Source organism: Denticeps clupeoides, chromosome 7, assembly GCF_900700375.1.
Source record: "Denticeps clupeoides chromosome 7, fDenClu1.1, whole genome shotgun sequence".
NCBI lineage: Eukaryota > Metazoa > Chordata > Actinopteri > Clupeiformes > Denticipitidae > Denticeps > Denticeps clupeoides.
Window position 1 is genome coordinate 23,590,180 of NC_041713.1, and position 23,177 is coordinate 23,613,356.

The 23,177-nt window shown below is 40.0% G+C and overlaps 1 protein-coding gene across 2 annotated transcripts; it reads right to left on the reverse strand.

The window, feature by feature from the left end:
- Window positions 1–1,165: 1,165 nt before the first annotated feature.
- Window positions 1,166–21,295, reverse strand: syt9b (synaptotagmin IXb). Of its 2 annotated transcripts, none has more exons than XM_028986135.1 (7): window positions 20,868–21,295; window positions 17,364–17,637; window positions 15,778–16,318; window positions 4,297–4,417; window positions 4,020–4,191; window positions 3,538–3,667; window positions 1,166–2,606 (listed from the first exon to the last, which is right to left on the reverse strand). In XM_028986135.1, exons 1-7 carry the CDS (start codon window positions 21,010–21,012, stop codon window positions 2,535–2,537), a joined length of 1,455 nt encoding a protein of 484 aa, XP_028841968.1. In that variant the 5' UTR covers window positions 21,013–21,295; the 3' UTR covers window positions 1,166–2,534. The 2 variants fall into 2 exon arrangements, with proteins under 2 accessions (XP_028841968.1, XP_028841967.1); XM_028986134.1 differs by having other exon boundaries at window positions 17,364–17,721.
- Window positions 21,296–23,177: the final 1,882 nt, after the last annotated feature.

The window sequence follows — 23,177 nt, forward strand, 5'->3', positions numbered from 1 at the left end:
AGGGTGATTAATGCTTTTGAAGCCCTGTGCGCCACTCCTATGTGACTGAAAATATGGTTTATCCTCATCACGTGAGAAGCTCAAAGTTGTGACAGACCGCAGTAATCCATTGACCTTCACAACAACAAAACCAGTGATGTTGATTTGGGTTATTCTGTGATGTCATTATGAAGATACTGCATGCATGCTTTAATGAATGTGTAATTATTTTAGATGTCAAAGGAAATTCTCTAACTGAGTTTATTTGTACATTGAAAGTGATTAATTGTCATATGTGCCACACAGCACTCAGCCTCAATATACACAATGAAATTTGTCCTCTGCATTTAACCATTTAGTCTGGTCACAAGTCTGCTTCATTAGTATGATTTTTCCCACTGGTTTAAAAAGGTACCACTATGTACGGCTAGCCATTTTTTAAGGAAAGTGAAGTGTTTGTCATTGTGTTACACTGTACAGCACAAGTTGACACAATGAAATGTGTCCTCTGCCTTTAACCCATCACCCTTGGTGAGCAGTGGGCAGCCATGACAGGCACCCGGAGAGCAGTGCCTGGGGATGGTGATTTGGTCAGTGGCACCTTGGCAGAACAATTTTCGAACCGGCAACCTTCTGATTAAGGGGCTGCTTCCTTAACCTCTAGGCCACCACTGGATCGACAAGGGGTCTTATTTGCTCTCATTGTATATTCTAACCCAAACACTGGGGACACATGTGACTATAGTTCTTTGTGCCGGTCCCAAGCTGGGTATATGGTTAGGGTTGCATCCAAGGGCAGTGCTAACAAGGTTGAGGAAAGCAGGAGAAAGGACTGGGCTGACTGGAGATGAGGATAGTTGAGGTTAGCCGAGTTGTTGCCACATTGACAAACAATGACTGAGCACCGACTGGCAATCAGAACACTCATTCTATATATATACCTGTACCTGACAAAGTCAAGCAAATACATCCTGTTTCTCCTTGCCAAGCCATGTCCCATGACACCGTTATAGTGTATGCAGTTATAGAGTGTGACTCTTCTGTATAGTTTTATTATACACTTAATTTTTAAGCCAATGTTTAAAATGAGAGGAAATGGGCACAGATTACATTGTACATTTTAGTTTTTAATCCTGTTATGCACAAACTGCACTCCAACATGTATACATTGAAAAGATGAACTGAGTTAATAAAAACAAATTATATAAATGGGCTAATAAACTGAATATTACTACAGTTTTCATTACAAATTATGCTCAGAACACCCACAGTTTATGGGCACAGCCATCTCGGAATTGAGGTTGGTTAGTTGAGGCATAGTCGGAAATCTGACTTCTGGGACACTATAATTTCCAACTGTGAAATGTTGACTTCTGAGCACAAATGAGACACACTAACACAACTAACACTAACTAACATTTTTTACTTCTGATTACTCTATTTCAACCAAATCAAGGACAGTATTTTATAAAGTACACAAACCACCCCCTTTAAAACCCTCTGTCCTATATAATATGTGAATAATGACAGTCATATGGCAATTTTTTCCAATTGGTATGTCTTTCCTAGGAACAACTCAGTAATGGGTGTTTTCTGAACAGAGAACTAGTCATATGTAGTTGTATGAAATAAAAACAAATGTGAACTGTCCTACTGTGGATCTGAATGTGCCTGCTCAAAACCGATTACTTGCAACACCAAATTGGTTGGATCAGCTCATTAAGATGTGTCTAATCATGAGAAAAGGTATTTAAGGTGGATGTGTGGCTAGTTTAGGCACTTTCAAGGCTGGACGAATTCAACCCAATTAAAACAAATTCATCAGATTTGGAATGGAAGAATGGTCAAAAATATCACATCTAGAATCCAGGCCCATCAAAGGCTATAGGAGGCGTCTGTTATATTTGCAAAAGGAGACTCAACATATTATTTATGTAGATTCTCTGTAGGGGTGCCCAAATTTATGTAAAAGTCAAATTTTGTTATGATGCATAATGCATATTTTCTGCTAATTCAGTAAACGTAATGCCACTGCTGAAATACTATTAAATACTGAAATAATACTATAAGGCATGGCATGTATTAAAAAGAAGTTGCTACTTTCAGAGCTGAGGGGTTCCCAAACTTTTACATACAAACTGGATATGACCTGATATACAGTCTCTGATGGATAGTCTACACACTCTATCTTTAAATAGGTCTGCATGAAACAAGTTCAAATTGTACAATATTACAGGGTTTGTCAAAGTAAAAACTGAGCATATCAATAACACAACAGAAACCATGCAACAACACTCAAAACGGCAGGGCAGAGGCATCAAAAATCTAAAAATATTGGTATCTAAACTAAATACTTCCAAAACTGTTTCAGAAAAGATCACAACTCAAACGCAGTTTAAATAAGCGTCCTCCTTGGTTTCTCATGGTAGACTTCACTGGAGATACTGTAAATGCTTGTGCCATGGTCACCCGCTTACACTCATTGCCCCCTGTTTTTCCAGAATAGTCCATGTTGGATTTTGTTCCTTGTTGGTTGCCACTGGCTATTTTTAACATCACGGTGAGGGTGGTGTCTTCAGAGAGTTGCAGGATCCCTGGCTCCCACCGGTAGTTGCCTGGCCGGTCCACTGTGATAGAGATGAGAGAGGGAAATAAGAGAGTTATTGGACAGGAACATATATGTTGACAGGGTTAAATGGGAGTGGCACTGTGTCTGGATTGGAAGGAAAGAAGATGAAATGTTAGTTCCTCCAACAGGACAGAAGAGAGAGAGAGAGCAGAATGGGGGAAATGGGAAATAGGGAGAAAGTCCATTATGCAGTGCAGGGTGATTTAATACTATTTTGGAAATGGTCTGTTTCATTCTCTCTGCATCCTCCCTGTGGGTGATGCTGCACCCGGCCTGCAATCAATTATTGCATTGCCATTCTCATGAAAATCTCTTTCTTCTGCAGGATTAAATTTCCTTCATTTGTCTGGCCCTACTCTTGTCAGGCAAATGAAAATTTCCAAAAACTAACACTGAATTATTCTGCCAAGATCACAGTAATGTATGCAAAAAACATATTTTCCTTCTTTGTAAAACATTTGCAATAGTTGATGAGCTCTGTCTGTCATCTTAAGGGTTGGGAAACTGCACAAAAGCCTTTATATGCGATAGAGTGAAATAGAGCTGAAAAGTGAAGTGTGGTGCTCCCCTATTTCACTTGTAACATTATCATGAGTTCCCCTAGCCTGTCCATGGTCCTGCAGTGGCGAGATGTAAAGAGTGCTTTGGCCATTCTATCCAGTGTTGATGTAATTTCCGCGAATGCCCGCTCACTTCTATAGGCCTCTCTCCTTCTCATCCTGCCTCTCTCTTTAAAGCTACTGACTGGCTAAAAGTGGCAGTAATTCTGCACCACAGCTGAACACTCTCTTTCACCCAAATGCTGCCATCACCAAGAGCATAAAAAACATATAGTTGTGTAACATAAAGCATCAATTAATCCAAAACCAATGAATAAAAAACTATTCTTGCACAAGATAACCTTATGTTAACTTGCACTCATGACCTACCTCAACAAGAGAATGCCAGTGTGCAATAGGCTTGCGAGGGTACGCCAGCATCTCGTTCCAGTGGTCTCGACCCAGAATCTCAGCTGTGTTCCCAACCCGACACACACCTATGACCTCGTTGTGTCCTACTCTGAGTAGACAAATATTAAATTTCATACACATTATTCACGATTGTGTGTACTCCCTACTTCTATACACACCTGTTTGGCATATTATATTACTTCATTAAATATAGAAACCTAAAAAGATTTATTCTTTGTTTTACAGAAATATAATATTGCAGACTAGCTTTTGGAAACTGGAGCACTCTGTGCAACTAGATAAATGAGTGGCAGTTGCTTGATTGACTTGATTCACACTGAGACCACTGGGCTAATTTGAATGCAATTATTTCACAACCTGTCTGAAAGGATGGCAAACTGTGTATTAATTACTTAGGTAAAGGTAAACTTTCTGAACTGTAGTATGCTACAAGTCCTCACCGGTCATAGTCCATTACAGCTATTAAAAGACTTATTTGGTCAATGTTCTCAGGGGGGACATCAAAAACTATGGCTTCATTGTAGACTGGGTTCAGAGTGTTGCGTTTGGTGGAGGTTTTCCTCTTCTTCAATCTGCGGCCATCACACATCAGAGAAACCTTCACATAAGGGTCTGGAAAGCAGAAGCAAAGCAGATCTCAAAATTCATTCAGTTATTTGTTTTGTCATATGGATTTTGTGATTGAAGCACAGTGCGAACTTGTGTTTGCATTCCTACCAGAAGATCCCGTAATGTCCATGGCTTTTAGGTTTCTGGCTTTTATCATAGTAATGGTGAGCCTACCAGCTCTCGGCAAGTAACAGAGTGAGAACATGAGGTCACCCAAATCAACATTATCCTATAAAAACAAAAAGAAATTGTCATAAAGTAATATTAACCAACACTGGAACAAAATCACTGGTCCTGCCAAACAAGTCTGATATTGGAGTAAAAGCAAGTTAAAAGCAATTGATTATTAGAATTGAGAAATGTTTTATAATTTACACTGCATTTAACTTGTTTATTAAAAAAATGCCTCCGTTTTTTACAAAGTAGTGACAAATAATATGTGGAGCAGGCTTCAATGCAAGATTAATATAGGGCACATTAGCATAAAATGAATAACAGACACACAAAATAGCTTTCAGGATGTTAAAACAAAAACAACAAACACTGAGAGGTGTGTTGTGGGTATTTTGCATTGTGCGGGTTGTAATCAACATCTAATTTCAAATTTCAAATTGCACCAGTTTTTACTGGTTTTTACCTCTCTGAAACTAGAGCATCATTTTGAGAGTGTTGGGTTTTCCATTAGATAAGCTCCAAATGTCACAAACAAGCCATCTAAAGTTCAAACAACTGAGTTGAGTCAAAAAAAAAAATGAATATGACCTGGACAAAATTGGTCAAAAGGGAGATCAGTTGGTGCTCTTTGTGACCTTATCCTATGTGAGGGTGTTTTGAGTTTAGCTTTTGATTTGCCAGCTTACAAATTTATGTGTGTGTGTGGTCTAAACGTCCTTCACCATCTCTCCCCGGGGCCATACAATACTGCGCCAGTCAACATTGTGGCTTCACATCTCCAAGGATGTGAGTTTGTATATGAGATCTGTGTGTGGAGCTTTGTGTGTGGAGTCGGCATGCTCACCCTGTCTTTGCATATGAATAATATTTACCAAATAATTGCATTAATTTTTCCAAAGTTTTTAAAATCTGTAATCTACTGGACAGTTCTCAAATCTGCTACACTTGATCGAAGTGTGTAAAAGGCTTTGATGTGGATCTATTTTATTAATTTCAATCAATTGATCATTTGGCCATTTTCTTCTTACTTTGTTTTCATCATACTCTATGCCTAATGGACGAGAAAATGGCTGATGGGGAAGTATAATGGAGGCAAAACCATACCTAAATCTTCAGCCCAACCATATTGGAAACACACATGAGAAAGAAAAACATGAAATGAGTCCACATCACAAATCATCCCAGCAGTGTCAATTACTGATGTATGGTAATGGAAGCCCTTTGCTTACCACACTTTACAAACTCTGATTGATAGGATCAGAACTCAGGATTTCTCAGAGTACATGGTCAGATACAACCTCCATTACAACAAGCTGGAAGCTGTCCATGGGTCCCTCAACACCATTAATCGAATTGCTCTGGAGGAGAGAGGGAATGGCCAAATGGCTTAAGTGCAGGCCACAGCCCATCCTGTAGCCTTCCCTTGGGCCATCAGCATGAATACTCTCCCTGTTCTCAGGGACTATTCAGGAGAGCATTGAGCATACAGACAAGGAACCCCATAGTGTTTCTTTAGGTTTGTCCTTTAAGAATGATCAGTCTCTTATTTCAATTATTTCAACAGTGAGATACAGAACAAGAATAAAAAAAAATCTAATTAATCAAGTTATATATTAATTAGCATTTTCACTTATGAAATACAGTCATGTGAGAAAATTAGGAACTCATATGAAAGCCTGTATATTTTAAAATATATTTGGAAATATGGATATTTAATATCAATTTTAATGATACGAGGATTCCAAATACTATAACTGAACAATTAAAAAATAAGAAACGCATTTTTCGTGAAATGTCATTTAAAATCAGGACACCCCCACATATTGTCCCACTTAAAATGGTTAAACCCACACACACATGGATTACGTCAGGTGCATATGATCAGAACATCGTTACCCAGGAGCCTTGCCCTATTTAAACCTCAAATTTTGTTTGGTGTGCTCCTAACTGTTGACGTGAGCACCATGGTGAGATCTAAAGAGCTGTCTGATGCCCTCAGAAAGAAGATTGTGGCAGCTTATGAGTCTGCTCACCAGCTCACCATCACAGAATCTGTCATGAATTCTAAAGTGTATCAGAAGGTGCTAGAAGAACACACAGGAACTGGACACTGCAACATGACAATGACCTTGGCGATCCAGGACTCAAATTGGCAACCTTATGGGACTGTTTCCTTACCCACTACGCCAACCACATGGAGAGTCCTGGAGTCCAAGTCCAAGCCCTGATCTCAATCCCATTAAGATGCTGTGGGGTGAGTTGAAATGAGCTGTACATGCTAGAACCCCCTCAAACATCTCACAGCTGAAAGAATTCTGCATTTTTGGTGATTAATTGCTATTAAGTAACTTTCATTTCCAGTAATACCAAAATCAAGTGCTTTAGGGGTGTTTTCTGCCAAGGGGACAGGACAACTGCACCACAAAAGGGAGAATGGATGGGGGCATCAAATCTTGGGTGAGAACCTCCTTTCCTCATCATGGGGATAAAAATGGTCTGGAGAGGCTCTGCAAAGACAAGTGGGACAAAATCCCACCTGATATGTGTAAACTTAATGGCAACTACAAGAAACGTTTGACTGTCAAAGGTTTTGCCACCAAGATTTAAAGTACGTTTTGTAAAAGGGATACATTTCTTATTTCATTGATGAAAATGTTAATTCATTTAAAGCTATTTTGAAAATCATTTTCTGGATTTTTATAAATAATTTCTTTCTTAACGGGCAAACTTACAAAATCAACAGGGGTTCAAGTAATTTTTTCTGTAAATGTACTTCAGGGAGTTGAGGAACCCCAAACTCACTTTTTCTCACCCTCGCTTTTTTTGATTCCTTGTCTCACTGTGGGTCGCCATTCAATACTCATCAGCACATAAGGTCATCCTGGACCCTCTGCTGAGAAGTGCTCATTATCTGGTGAGGTCACCTCCCTCAAAGCAAAGTCTGTCGGCCATGCTGGCTGCATTCATTAAGTCATGATGAAGAGCTCACAGCCAGCAGGGACAACATCTTTGACTTATCTTGCTCTGTTTAAATTAATTTGTACAAATCAGACATATTAGCAAAATCATCTTGTCACAATGTAATTTTACTCTCTGTACATTAGTCACTAAACCTGATATGATCTTCATGAAGGGGACATGTCAGTTTTAAAACTGGCCTGTGCTTTATTGGCTCTGGGGTGCTCAAGTGACAAAACCTTTTTGCAAAAAATACAATATTACTAGATATATATGCATTTTTTCAAATTATACTAACATGATCTGTAATGATGGTTGTACAATATTAAAGGAGTAGTCAAAATCTGTTACCTCACATTTCAAACTTTTTTTTTAAGGATTTGTCACAGTCGTTGCAGGAACAGGACTGTGCAGCAAGGACACATTTGCATGACTTTGACTGAACATGAGATTTACTTACAATAGCACACAAAATACAACACCTAACACAAATATTCACATACAATGACCTGGTGAAGGCTGAACACAATAGGACTGCTTTTCTACACATACCAACAGGTGCACCCGGTCAGTTGTGTGTTTCAGTTTGTCACAGGAAATCATACATTCGCACAACTCCAGGAAATAGACACATGACATGAACAGGGAATACGTACCGGGTAACATCAATGCTTGCACGCTGACTAGTCACCTTCAGGAGAAAATCATGCTAATCAGGAAACACGCGGAAAACTGGGCCCGGAGTGCCAGGAACAGTTTGGACCATGAGAGTCCCCTCCAGGGCACCGGGGGTGAAGTGTCGCGACCTCAAACGGTACTCTTGTATTGTGTTTTTATATCATACACTTTTCATGCACCTTTGTGGACTTTACAATGACGATAAAAGGTCTTGAGTAAATTCCCTGTTTGTAAGTCATGCATTTTGTCTGAATAATATGAATGTTACATCTTCTTCAAGATTAAGAAGGTAGCCCTCACTCTGCTCTTCTCTGTAGACTGCCCCTCAATTTTTGGGATTCCCCTAATTCATTTCTAGGGCTGTGCACCCCCTTTGGGCCAATTAACCAGATCTTCATGCATCAGGGGTGAATGATCTCAGACCAGGCACCAGGATCAGAGACCTCCCCTTCTGTAAGGAGACAAGGTAGGGAAGGGAGGAGAGCTCCAAGGCAGAGAGAGACGAGCTGAGGGAGTGGCTTGGTCACCGGCTGAGGGATAGGTTTGTGGAGGAGTCAGTGTGGTCACTGTTCGGGAACCCTTGAGAACTTCAGTGAGAAGTTTCTAATTCCCTTGTTTTCCAGCCCCCACAATTCCTCCAATGCATCCAGCCCCCTTTTGTTTCAGCTGAGAACGCAAGCACCTCCCCTTCACAGTGTGGCAGACTGCATCACGTCGGGTTCCGCAGAGTAGGTATGCTATGCTGCTTCCTCACAGCCAGGTGGAATTTATCACCTTGCTCGAGCTGCGCTCTCTCCTCTCAGTGCCAGGAAATGGGTTGTGTTTTGAGCGTGGCTGGTGAATGCTGGTGGAGACATGGGGAGGGGAGGGTAGGTGATGGGCTGCATTCTTCTTGTTGCAGTGCATCGATTTGATCCGCCAACTGCATTACGTGTGTTCAGAGAGATCCGCCTATCTTCTGGTGGTTGCTGGTGGTCTGTGGGAGACCACTCTGAAAATCACTTGCTGGCGTCAATGTAATAGGCTGTTTTTTTCTTTCATGAGGGGTTGCAGTGGACCCAAGCGCAAGCATCAACCCCAACATAGATTTATTTCAAAAAAGCAGAAACAAGATAATGGCGAGAACTGGCCCTGACAAGTAATTTGTGGCGCAGGGGATGATTGAGGGAGACAGGTGCAGGCGATGAAGATGACTGGAGCAGAGACAGGCTGAGGGTGTGGCACCAGGGGAGGGCAGACAGTCTGAGAGCTTCTATTCATCCTTTTTACATCTCTAAATGCCGCAATGTTTTTTGTTGAAAGAGCTCCTTCATGCTCTGTGTATTAAATTATTCGGACTGAGGTTATAAGTCTCGTGGTTACATCATGAGCATGACAAATGAACATACATGTATTGTTTTCTAAAGCAGGATGATCTCTCTCGATTCCCACACTACCATACACTAATGGATGTAGGCGTATCATGCCAATATCAGACCACCTCCAGTTGTCTTGAATTCCTTTCAGAGCAAAGCTGGGCACCACCTTAGCTGAGAGCACCAGTGTTAAAATAAAGGCAAATGCTTACTTGAATGATGGGGCATTAATGGATTTCTGCAGGCCAAATAATCCATTTACTTCCCTCCATCAGTAGAATATAGGATAACAAATGCCTCCATTCTCAAGTGCTTAAATCAAGTCCACAGTGAAATTATGGTCACTTTGTGCTTTGTCAATGAAATTACAGCATGGCTGGTAGAGAGTGAGAGTAGAGGCAGTAGAGCATGTGATTCCCCTTGGAGTTTTGCACTCTATGAAGGGTCTCTTAACAGACAATCAGCTGGCCACAATACAGGGGAAGATACACAGAGAGCAATGAGACAGACAAATAAGTATGTCAGGAATGTGAGGTATTATACATTAGTGCCAAACCCTGTTCCTGGTTTTCTGTTTTCTAAGAAACTCTGTTTCAACATAATGAAGTGAAAAGAAAATGAAGTGCTTGTCATTGTGAAACACTGCAGCACATGTGTCTTCTGCATTTAACCCATCACCTTAGTGAGAAGAGGACAGCCATGAAAGGCTCCCAGGGAGCAGTGTGTGGGGACGGTACTTTGCTCAGTGGCACCTTGACGGTCGATGATTTGAACTGGCAACCCTCCGTTTACGGATACGCTTCCTTACCCGCTAGGCCACCACTGCCCCAAATGTCACTGCCCAAAACATGGTGACCTTCACACCATAACAGCACTGCAGACCTCAGGTGTGTCTTGGTAAGTGACATCAAGTGTGCAAAAATGGAAATAGTGTCTTTTCAGAAAGTGCTAGTTTCACAATTCTAACAGATTGCTGTTAAATTAACAAGGAGTGTGCAATATTTATTGTCTACAATATCATCTTAAGTGTGAAAGCTGGAACAACAAAACTCACTTATTCAAAAATATGGCCATGTTGGTCACATTTGATGTGCTCTCATTGCCTCAAAAATGTTATTAAAATGCAAGCATGAATGCATTTTTTCAAGATTAAAAATAATAATAAAAATACAGAGGGAACATCCCAAATGTATTCAAATTTGCTCAGCAACTCTTTGACTGCTGATTTTAAAATAACATTAATTTATCATTCCTGTTAATGTATATACTATAGATATATATTTGCCAACATAGCACACCCCTGTACAGGAGCAGATGAAAGTCCACACAGGCAGTTGATGAACAACAAATGGTTTGGTTTTCAAGTGATTTGAACTCAGTTAACAGTTTAATTTTGACGTTTAATTTTTCCCCTTTGTACCCCTTTCACTAGACCAGTTTAGGGCAGTGATGTGCAGGTCTAAGGGTATGAATTCCTGTCAGCCCGCATGAATAGCTTTAAAGGTCCTGATTGACCTTTAAATGCAGAAGATTAAGAAGACCTCAGTCTGTGACTCCAGCAGAGGCAAATGGATTGGCCTTTGCACAGATTCGTTCTGCTGTGTTTTATTTATAGGTGGTCTTTAACACCAATACAGATATAAAACAACGGATACCCAAATTTTCTTGAGTTCAACTGGCAACTTCTTGCAGGGTTTTTCTTTTTTTGCTGAAAACATTGAGACTGAAACATTGTCTGGATAATGGCTGAGACTTCAGGGTTTTAATCATAACGAAATACATCTAACACGTTAATCAATGCTCTAATAGCACAGCAATATTTTCTAGGAAAGGAATCGTGGTAGTGGTAATAACAATGTGAGATAATAACTATTCAAAGCAGCCATGAATCAAAAGAATGACAAAAAGTGGGGGAATTTGCTCAGTGTGCTTGAGTTCACACTGTGGCTGCCTGTGTTCAAAGTTTCATTTACATAGTGCATCTTGTCTTGAGCCTCCTTTCATTTTAAAAGCAAGACATGTATCCAGACACTTGTCAGTTCTGGTTCCTCAGTAGTACCATCAGAACAGATGAGCCCCTTCCCATCTTCAATTGACGATTAAAAAGACACAACTTATAAAGGAGTATCTACAGTGCATCTGGAAAGTCATCACAGTGCATCACAAAGCCTGATGCAGAAATGGATTAAATGTTTTTTACCTCTGAATTCTACACACAACACCCCTTAATGACATCATGAAAAAAGTTAACTTGAGGTTTTGGCAAATGTATTAAGAATAAATCACATGCACATAAGTACATATAAATACACAGCCTTTGCTCAGAACTTTGTCAGCAAATATAGCTTCAAGCAAATATAGCTTCAAGTATAATATGATGCCACAAGCTTGGCACGCCTATCCTTGGTCAGTCTGGCCCATTCCTCTTTGCAGCCCCTCTCAAGCTCCATTAGGTTAGATGAGAAGCGTCAGTGCACCGACATTTTAAGATCTCTCCAGACATGTTCAATCGGATTCAAGTCTTTCAAGTGCTTTCACTTTAAGAGTAACTCCGTAATGAATCTTACAGGCAGAAGAAGTACTAAATGGTTATCATTTTAGACAATGCTGATAGTATTGTTACTTTTCACTGTTCAACCTGTTCAACTACACATTTACCCCAAAATGACAATTGATTATAGAACATAAATATCTGGGATCTCATTTATAAAACTTTGAGTAGAACCCATACTAAAAGTATACGCAAGAAAATGTCAGATTCATGAAAATGTGCGCACACACTCCCGCACACAAAATACACTTTATAAATCGCGCTGCACATGGGATTGTGCATAGATTTGCACATAGACATTTTTCTGAAACTGAAATAGATGTGGCAGTGGTGAAGTGGAAAAAAATTCAAAGTTGGGTCCGAACACGGCCCAAGTGCAGCTTTTTAAAAGCCCGACTACAAACCATAGACTTAATCTGGCCTGGTTAAGTGTTTCCTGTCGTGGGGTAAACACAGAGCTCAGACTAAACGAATAAATCACATGCGAAAAAAATATATATGTGCACACACTGACTACATATACAATATGAACACATTGAAAGCAGAAGAAGATGAACCCACGTCAATAGTGATTTTTTGTTTTTATTAAAATGTATACATTTCTACATTTTTATTAAAAAAGAAATAAGGACCAATGGGTTAACTTATGTTTGTGAAGTTGTATGTAATAGATTTTTCATGTACACAGGGCTGCCAACTCTCACGCAATGGCCGTGACACACACTGGCTTCACACGTCCTCACGCCATACCTCCAAATTTTCATGTTCTCAAACTTATAAACATTTTAGGCTAATGTAAGAATATTCTGGGCTCTCAAATGTCACGCATTAAGCTTGACAGTCGCTCTTTTTATTCTTCTGTCCCGCACCTCTGCCACACACAAAAAAATCTCAAAAGTTGTCAGCCCTGATATACATCATAAATGTTTCATTGAAAGGTTGATTTAAATGGGCTTAGTTCTGGAGCTTTGAAGCTTTGATCTAATAAAAGTTTGGATAAAAACATTAAAAACCTTTTGAGAGGAATATCAGCAAATTGCTTGCTCATGTTAAGAGGCATTTCATGTTGCATGACACACTTGATATAGTTGTTTAAATACACAATAGAATGATTACACGATTAATCAATGAAACAATCGACAGAATTCTGTATTCAGAAATATTTTCTATAGTTGCAGCCTTAATATCACAGAAAAGAGACTGCATTTTGGTCTTGTGCAATAAATCATGTATGTAGTGTATGGTTGGTTTTTCCATGTCCCAGCATTGCACCTCCCTGGAGCTGTGGCCCAGTTCTAGGTGCTGAAAGTGCCTGCTGCCCTCCATCCACATGCTTTGAAGCAAACCTCTGGGTTGGCAAGTGAGATTGCCTGGAGAAGTATTTTATTGAGGATGCCCTGGTGCACTTCAGATATGCGCCTGAGAAAGTGTCATACAGACTCATCCGAATGAAAAAAGTGCTATTTCCTGAATAAAACAAGTATGCAACAAATATGTATAATATGTTGTGTTGGTTGAATGTTCTAAGTTGACTGAATGACACATTTTGAATTGCGCTGTAAAAACATTCTGGCTACTCCAACTAAAAATGTCTAGTGACCCGTTAAACCTAAAATTTTTAGTTGGTTCAGTTTAACGTGTGCAAACTATTTAGTTTTTTTTAATCACATGTAAATGTAGACCCAAGTTAAAATGGAACATTATGCCAATTCAATGTTCTATGTTCACTAAAAAATGAGCTAGAGTTGCACAAGGAGGAAAAGGGATTCTTCACTCATTCTTTTAAAGATCAGTGTTGCTTTATTTTGAAACACAAGCTAATAGGTGGAGACAGGCAGTCAACACCCACTTTCGGTTTGGCTTCCCCGGCACCAAGAGCGCTACCGTTCTTATTCGCCCGGTCCTGCACACTTCCTGGCGGTGTCAGACCCCCCCACCGTTCCAAATGTGTAACCCAAACTACATGCACACACTAAAACTAATCTAACACACATTCTAAAACACTATTTACATGCCACGCGCACACCCTTTCCAGTAAATGTAAACTTTAAACACCTATTAATGCAAATCTAATATGCAAATAACAACAACATATATTTCCAACAAAATATGGAAATAACTTGAAAATACATATAACAGTGCCCTTGGCATTCAGGTTACAAAAACGACTAATATCACTCTCAAAATAGAAAAACAAAACATACAGATATTACTCAGATAAAAGGTAAACTCAGCTTGTCAGTGATGGAGCCTGTAATGCTTCATCAGAATGTCTTGTGCAGAATGGTTCATCAGAATGGTTGTGTAGTAGTAGTATTTGCAGTAGCAGCACTACATTTAGTTTAATACTTGGAATAAAAACCTGAAATACAAAAAGCAAAATATATTAATACAACAGCCATAGTAAATTTTGCCAATAATTATAAATACTAGATACCTTTTCAGGCTATATAATGTTAATCAATGATTAAGGAGTCAAATTGCTTTTTTTCAAATAGCCTTTGCAGTGCAATTAACATAAGTAAATGTTAGTAGTTCCAATAGATTAACATTGACTTGGTGACCAGATCTGAGCTTTGACAAACACCTTAGTGCTGGGGTGGGGCTGTTAGCAAAATTTCCAATTGTGCAAGCAGGGTGGAGGGGCAAGGCGGATTGCTAGCTTCCACCAATCCGATTCGCCAGAACTAAATAAGTGTATAGGATGTCATGTGATCAATGTTTAGGCAGCTCAAAACCACTGATATTTAATGTTAGGGCAGCCTTAAAAGAAACAGACTCGTAATTGGAAGGTTGCAAATTCAAATCCCGAATCGCCAAGGTAATTTGTGGCGCCACTGAGCAAAGTATCATCCCAATGTATGTGTGCCCACTGCTCACAAAGGTTATGGGTTAAATGCAGAGGGCATATTTCATTTGGAGCATTCACAATGACAATCACTTCACTTTCATTTTCCTAATTCTAAAAACCCGGCCGGATGCAATTTCCAAAGAAAAAAGGAAGTCTGGTCACCTAAAATTAACGTTAATCTACAAAAACCCTCTGAAAAATGAATGCGTTACGACTTGCCAGATAACTTATAAACACTGCAAATTTCTGTAGATACAGGAAGTATAAATGTTCTAAGGTTGCTGTATAATAATAAAATAATATATTTATATTATAAAGCTAAATCTGCTGACTACTTCGCATGACAGTTAGTTAATATGATGTACTCACCACATCAGAAGAAGTAGCAGAAGTTCGAGGATTCTGGAAGAACGCTGTTATGGATGGACAGAGCTCCTTCTTGCGCATAAAATTGTTTGTGCACAGTAAATTGGCATAGGACAAGGCATGGGACTTGGTGGACATTGAACCGCGAGCAGAGGTGCCAGACAGACTGCCATCACGAGCAGCTTTTACTGCTTGTTTCAGTGCATGGCGTGGTGGCTTAATTTAATTCCCTGTTTGAGTTCCAAATAAATTCTGTTCCTTTTTCCATCATTCCTCTCCCACCAACCTTGGGCATGATGCAAAGTTTGTGGCCATCATTTAATTATTCTGCTAAATGACTGGTCAACATTAAATTCTTAGGTCATTTTATGTTGTGCTTTTTTTCATACATTATGATTGAGCTTGTTTATTTGCATGCTTAATGCTTTTAGAGGGCTTTGGTGAGAACATTTTGGATGAGTACACGGTGGCGCATTCCTGCCATCGTTTATAGATAAATCATAAGAGAAATATCTTCTCTTAATTACTGCTACATAGGGAAGGAGATAGAACGAGAGCTACAGCAAACAACATCAGAGTAACAACACTACTGGCATTATCATTTGAGCCCAGATTTTCACTCAGGACTCCACTCATCATCTAGTATGACAACTCACTGCGGTGACGTAGAGGATGTCCCTGCACAGCTTGGTTTCCCTTGGGAAGTCAGGTAGGTCGAGAAGGTTGTCCACCACCACCTGGCCGATGAGGTCATGGCGTGTGAAACGGTCAAAATCGTAGACACTGAAGTGTAGTTTTCGTGAGGGTAGCTCACTGTAAGTCACAGGGAAGAGGAAAACCTCATCAAACACTGGGTTGAGAGTCTTGCGGTGAACCTTGGTCTGGTGCTTGGTCTTTCTCTCTGGGAGCAGGTAAATCTTCACATATGGGTCAGACGTGCCTGAGAAGTCCTTAGCAGGCAAGTCCTGTGCTTTGTGGATCTTGACAATGAGCTGCTCCAGGTCACAGTCATACTTGAGGATGAAATGCAGTCGGCCACAACTGTCAGACCTCCGGCCATCGTCAGTGTCTACTGAACGCTGCTTGTAAAGTTCAGGTTTGATCCGACCCAGACCCGACAAAGACTCCTGCCTCTGGAACTGGGATACATTAAAGTCTGGGTTTGACAGGTTCATCTGTCTCCGAATAGAATTATGCCTGAGAAGAAAGGACATTGAAGACACAATGAAAAACAAAAAAATCATCTTAATCACGGTCTTTGTTTGTTTTACATTAAATAGGAGTGCAAGGCAATGCTCATTGTAACTTATGCTGATATCAGATATCCACATATTTACATTTACAGCATTTATCAGACGCCCTTATCCAGAGCGACTTACAATCAGTAGTTACAGGGACAGTCTCCCTGGAGACACTCAGGGTTAAGTGTCTTGCTCAGGGACACAATGGTAGTAAGTGGGATTTGAACCTGGGTCTTCTGGTTCATAGGCTACTACCACCCTGCTATTAAGCATAATAACAACATTTGACAAAGGGAAAGCATTTGTTTGGCCTTTCTTACTGATTCCTTCTTTGCTTATTGATTACCTTTCAGCACATTGATTGGCTGCCTAATTCAGTAGTGTGCAAAATACTACTGCAGCGCAGTAGGCGTCATTATTTATGCAACCAACCAGCACTGGAAAGAGATTGCTTAATCAACCAATCTTTTTGTACGAGGCAGGACTGACACCTCTAACTTGCATGACTTTGGACTGTGGTGTGAATACAGAATTGACCAAAGAAACAAGCAAAACACATGCAAATCAGAAGCTGCAAATAACATGAGTTATTAATTTCGTTATTTCGAGGGCAGAAAAGCTGTGAATTATTCAGATGTGTTAGACCAAATAATACACCAAATTAAGGCCGGAGTGCAAGATCTGTTATAATGGCACATTTTGCTTGTCAGTAAAGTGAAACCTATTTATAACAGCAAACAGCAATTAATTTAAATGGGGGACAAATGTTAAAAAATGCATAAACAACAATGAAAAGGGAGCCAAAGGCCAGATGAATGGACCTGAGGGAGTAGAAAAAACTAGCAGACCAGCACACGGTGAGGTGGGTGGAAAAATGTGTCTTAGTCCATAGATACTGTGCTCAGGCCAGGACTGCATTTCTATTGCAGGTTGGAATGACGTAAAGAAAGCATGGAAAATACATAACTGATCTGAAAGCCACTTGTTGGAGCATCACTGACCGCACTGAGGATGTGGGCTCCGTAACCTGACGCTGCACACGGGGGTTGTGTGCACAGTTCTCTTTAGGCTTGTTTTGGGCCTCTAGAGGAATGTCAGGTGAGGTATGGCTGATCTTCATTGCTGACTCGGGCAGCGACTGCATGTCGGGGGGTTCCTTCTCACAGTCCTGGCTGTATTCATGCTCCACTTCGTCCATCTCGCTCAGCACTGGCTGCTGCTCGCCCTCTTTCAGCCATGCCAGCAGGCCCCGGTTGTTCCATGCCACCCAGCATACTTTGTAGGACACAAAGAGGGTGACACTGAGGAGGGCCAGACCACAGGTGGTCACCACAAGAGACAACAGGCTCACCGACACATCTACAGAAGAGAGTGAGAAGTGTAATCCAAAAAACTGCAAAAAACAGACACTTTTTAAAAACAAGGGTCAGACAGGGTGAGAAACTGAACAAAGGAAGATCAGTTAGTATGAGTAAGAAATGGAAAACAGAGCAGCTGGATGAAGAAGAAAGCTAGGGTGAGAGTGATGGGTAGACAAATAGGACGAGTCATTAGGGAAAGGAAGGAGGAGGGCTGAGAGGGAGAAGAAGTGAATATTAATCTGTGTTACACAAAGAAAGCTTTGACTGACTGGCAGTCATGCATCTTTCCATACTCATTTTCCTGATAACATCTTCTAAAGTTCACTTTGTCTTTTTATGGCAATGTGAACATTATTTCATTATTCATTGTTTATTTTTGATGTGAAATAATGTTTTCACTCCTATTTCAGTGGCAATAAAAGATAATAATTTGACAGCTTGCATTGGGCAAATTCTTTGCAAGGGGTTCAATTAACTGCTGAATTCTCCATCCCTCATCCTCTCTCTGACTCTTCTGTTGCAGTTGCAGTCACTCTGAATTGGCTCAACAAAGGATGCTTCGGGTCTTAAACGAATGAATCCACAGCCAAATGCTCCATCTGAATCTCAGCTTCATTCTCTAGTGCTGACCCTATGCAGTGTATTGCTGAGCAAAGCGAGCGAATAAGTAATTATTCTTACTTATTTTGAACACCCCCCCCATTCCATGTTACTGGGAATAATTTAATATCCCGACATTGAGTAGACTGAGAAATTAACACTTGAAACAATTATGAATGTAATAAAGGTCTGTCCTGGTGGACGTTAATACAAGATTGTGAGCTATTGCTTTCTTTTTTATTTGACGAGGCAAGAACAGTTTGTGTCTTGCATAATTGCCTTTGCCACTTTGTTACTATAGTAATTTCACACAAAGCAATAATCCCTGAAAATAAACCTATGGATACAGATGCTTTAATCTTTAATTGCATTCCCCAACAGATCTGAAGAAGGTTTTGTTTGTTCTTAATGCAATGTAACTAGGACATAGTCACTGTTGTCTGTGGCAGCATTTTGGATAAAGCTATGTTATGGTTCCTCATCTCTGAGGCTTGCTCCATAATGCAGGTTTATTTGTTTCTCAACTAAAAGCTTGGCTAAATCAAGCAGTGATGCAAACTAATGTATAAATTAATACAACATTAATCATGGAATAAAATTTTAGCAATATTTTTGGAGGGTTATAAACACAAAAACAGGAACAAAAGAGAAAACATTCTTTGGACCTTGGAAGGCATAGGCATAATTTTGGGTCCAAAGTGTTCTCATATGTAGCTTAAAAGGTGAGAGGACAAAAATCTAAAAAAAATAAATAAAATAAAAATAGCCAGACGTTCACAAACCAATTCAACGATCCAATACACGGACAAGTCACTTTTTGCATGGCATGCAAATTTTGTCACAGGCATCAGACACACACTCCTTCCAATGAAATCTCTCACAGAGCCATCTAATGCAGCACAAGGCGGTAACGCCTTTCGCAACATGCCAACCTATTTTTAATCACAGAATGCACCAGGCACTCAGTGGATTGCTAATTTGAAAAGGCAGGAGGTGGGAGGAAAAAGCAGGATACATTTAAATGAGCATCCAAGGGGGAGTGCAATTTTGGATTTTTGTAAACCACATCTATTCCCTTTGCAAGTCCATCTGTTGCAAAGGTTAAGCACAAGATGGGGCCAAAACCCACATTTCATTATGGCAGAAATAAGTACATGTTACTATATTAGAACGCTTATTTGTGTTAATTTACTGTTTCTGAGTGCTTTTTGTAATACATTTTTATATTATAGACATTTCATTCAAAATTACTTACAAAAAGCAATCAAGCACAGTGTGAATGATGAAATTTATGCAGAAAATGATCTTATAGTGCATCATTATGAAATGGCACAATGTGTAGAAATGCCTTGTTTAATATGCCCTTTCAATCTAATGAGAGACTGATTCATCAATACCTTTGAACACCATTTCATAATAGATTTATGGTAGCACATTTTATCAGATTTCAGCCAGGCTTATATCATCCACTGCTGTCTGTGTCATTCCAGTCTATATCTGCCATTCATTCATTGTATCTCCACACTGCAGTGAGCTGACTGGTCAATACATTTTGAGCTGGAGGTGTATTCATATATTCATACTCTCTCTCATAAGAAACAAACATCTGTTTTTTTTCACCTTAGAGCTTTTTATTCAAGTAAGAGAGAACCTCATACCCCACAGGGATCAGCTTGAATTACTATCTTTAAAGTCCAGTTTAATATCCCTCGGGGGCAACCTGCCTGGTTCAATAAGCCATTGACAGTTGAGTCAGGGCAAGTCAATGAGGAGAGAGTCACAAAGGGAAAGGACCTTTTCATTATAATTAGACTGTGGAGCTGTGGATTCATCCATTGGCAACTTCAGTGTATCCACAGTGCCGAGTAGTAAAAATGCTGTAAACAAATGAAGGATGAAGATAATTCATGGAGGAACACAGTGTTCTGTTATACCAGTGATCCTAAAAGTGTGGGGCTATGGAATATTTTGAACCCACATTCATATTCACACACAGATGCAAATACTATTCTACATTGTGCTGTTAGGTTTTTGGGCTAGGAGAACATGCCATGTATGGATTTAAGCCATTGTATCAAGGAGGAATCTCTCAGCTGCCTATTTGCTTGTGATTCTGGCCATGCAGGCGGTCCCAAGTCTGCAACTGGAGGTTTTTCATTGGTTTTATTTTCTTTAAAATAAAGATTGCCCATAATAGGTTTTTGCAATTAAATTGGATGTGCTAGAAAGGTTAAATATTCTTAAACTTTCTGAAGTAGGCAATGCAAGGTGATGAACACGCACTCTCAAGAATACCAGTGCATACTGGTGAGTTGTAGGTGACTTAATCAGTCATTTACATTCAATTACTTTCACCAGAACCTACATAAAGTACATGAAGTTGCCACTATTTTTTAGGCATTTTGCAACAGCGGCTGCTGTCACCTTTTACTTCACTTCAAGAATGCGAATCTTAATATTCCTGCTTGGTGAATAATGTACAAAGTCCTTAGTTATAGCAATTATGATGACTCCTTTCTAAAAATATATACTGTTTATTATTACCTGACTCAGTCCTCGGTCTGGCCAAGTCTCGGAAGTAGTAGATGAAATCCAAACAATTGTCATTTTGCAATTCTCCCTTCGAGCAAAGATCCGAAAGTGCTTCAAGCGCTTTCTGACAAATCTCATCCTCTCTGTCTGCAGGCATTTCCCACCAGCATCCTTCTGAATGAAGAGCTTCTTAGGAGGATCCGCACCACTCCAAACGCCTACAGATACACATCCGCTCTCCAGGGCCAAGTGATCCTCAGACCAGCAGTGCTAAACCAAGTTTAAGTAGTCGTTCTCTTCTCGTTGGAGCTGTCTTCACATTGTATTGACACATAGGTGTTACTGGAAAAGCGCAACTGGTTGAATTGCGAATTGTAGTGGATTTTTTCTGGACTGAAAGCGTCTCCTGCTCATGAATGAAGAGCTCTGGGCTGTGTCTCTTTCACTCGCTCTCTCCCTCTCTCTCACTCGCTCCATCTCCCCCTCCCTTTCTGCCTGGCTCATTCACTCCCCCCCATCTCTCTCCCTATTGCCCAGGAGAATACCCAGTTGAAATAGCACTGCAATTTCACTGTTTTTGGATTATATTATGCTAATATTATAAATGTGAATATTTTAGCATTTCAGATAGTTTTACATTTTAAACAAATGAGATATTACTTTGTAACAGCACAGTCAAACTACCTTTGGATTTGTGCTCTTTTATTCAGTGCTTCTGTGGGAAATTATGACAGGCAAACCCACAGACCTGCCAAATCAGCCATGAAAACAATGTGGAAACTGTGTCAATGTCAGAACAGATGTTCTGCTGAAGCTAATTATGTACAGGTTCACATAGCAATTTTAACACATTTGTTCAGTGACAGTGAAGGCAACACATTCCCATCAAATCCTTTTATTTTTTCCCCATCAGATCCAAACATTAACATAATTATTTGCATAATCTTTATTTCATTCCCTGTTAAGACACAAAAATAATAGAATACAGAGCACAAGAGACTCTCACCAGTCTTAATGCCCTTCTCAAGGGCTACAAATAATGCAAACCAATAAGAAATAAACAAACTGTGGTTAACTTTCATAATTTCAAAAAACTTTCAGTTTTCCCCATCAGAAAAATGTACATTCACTAGTTCAGGTTTCAAACTAACTGGGACTGAAACAGGAAGACACATTTTACAATGTTACACTCAGGACCTGTTCGAGTCACCCATTCATCAGAATGCCCCGTACTTTCATTGTCACGACTGCATTGTCAGGTCTTTGAAGTTCCATGTTCCATGTTCACCAGTGTCATTGGATGTCTCCCCTGTCCTGTGCTTCACAATTAAACACCGGTTTCGTGATGTCATGCGATTGCGTCCTTCCTTCCTCGTCTTCTCGTCACCTCTTCGTCCTCCTCTCCGTGCCCCTGCCTCGTCATGCCAGCATGGTTCTGACACAGCCGTTTAACAGTCTTAAAGAAGAAATTGATCGCTGCTTTCTTTTAGCTGTTCTCTGCTGTGAACAAACTAAGTTATACTCTGATCATCCATATTAAATCCAAGTAGTGTTCATGGTCTGCAACAATGTAAGTCGTATCCCCATGGAACATCAGTAGAAGAGCATCACTCTGCCTTCACCAGTTTGTCTAGTCTTGGTTATGCATGTGGTATATATATATATAATGTTTTTTTCATCTCCAAAGAGGAAAAATGGTTAAAAGCAATGAAGCCGGTGGGGTGATGTATTGGTTGGGCTCCTGAATATCCTGAGTGCTTTCTGGTGGACACTAAGCTATGTGGGTTGTCAGAATGGTATCTCTGTTTTCAATCAGCCTGCTAAGGAAGGTCAGATGAAGGCTCAGGGGGTCTCAAAGTAGCATTCAAACTGGCAGAGCGCTGTCTGCCGAAGGTTTTTACAGGCATCCTTCTTCGTTTTAACTCCTTACATTCCCCCCCAAAAAAACCTCACCTCACACTCCCACATCCCCACCCCCAACGCAGATCTACTCAGATTTGAGTTTGTCATTTCTTGTTTTTCACTTTTTAAAACATTGTGCACCTTACTGCTTCTGTTAAGTAGTTATTTATCATTGTTTATAGTGCAATACACAGATTATTTTGTGTCATCTGTTGTGTCTAATGAAACAACGGTTATATGTGTGCGCTGCTCCACTGTACCTTTTAAATTGCACCTCAGGGACAAATAAAGTTCTTTGAATTGAATTGAATCCTTGGAACATTATCTGCCTTGATACAAAACTATCTGTCATAGATAGGGAACCCTCGGGCTGTGTGTTGGTGAATTACTTTGCCTATTCACAGCCTCTCCTGGGCGTCG

Bases quoted from the DNA above. Each gene is read 5' to 3' on its own strand.
- syt9b (XM_028986134.1), bottom strand. From the start codon at position 21,012: ATGCCTGCAGACAGAGAGGATGAGATTTGTCAGAAAGCGCTTGAAGCA. The intron at 17,722-20,867 runs GTAATAATAAAC...TCTCTTCTGTAG, and splicing joins CAGACCGAGGACTGAGTCAG to ATGTGTCGGTGAGCCTGTTG. The intron at 4,192-4,296 runs GTAGGAATGCAA...TCTGCTTTCCAG, and splicing joins GGACATTACGGGATCTTCTG to ACCCTTATGTGAAGGTTTCT.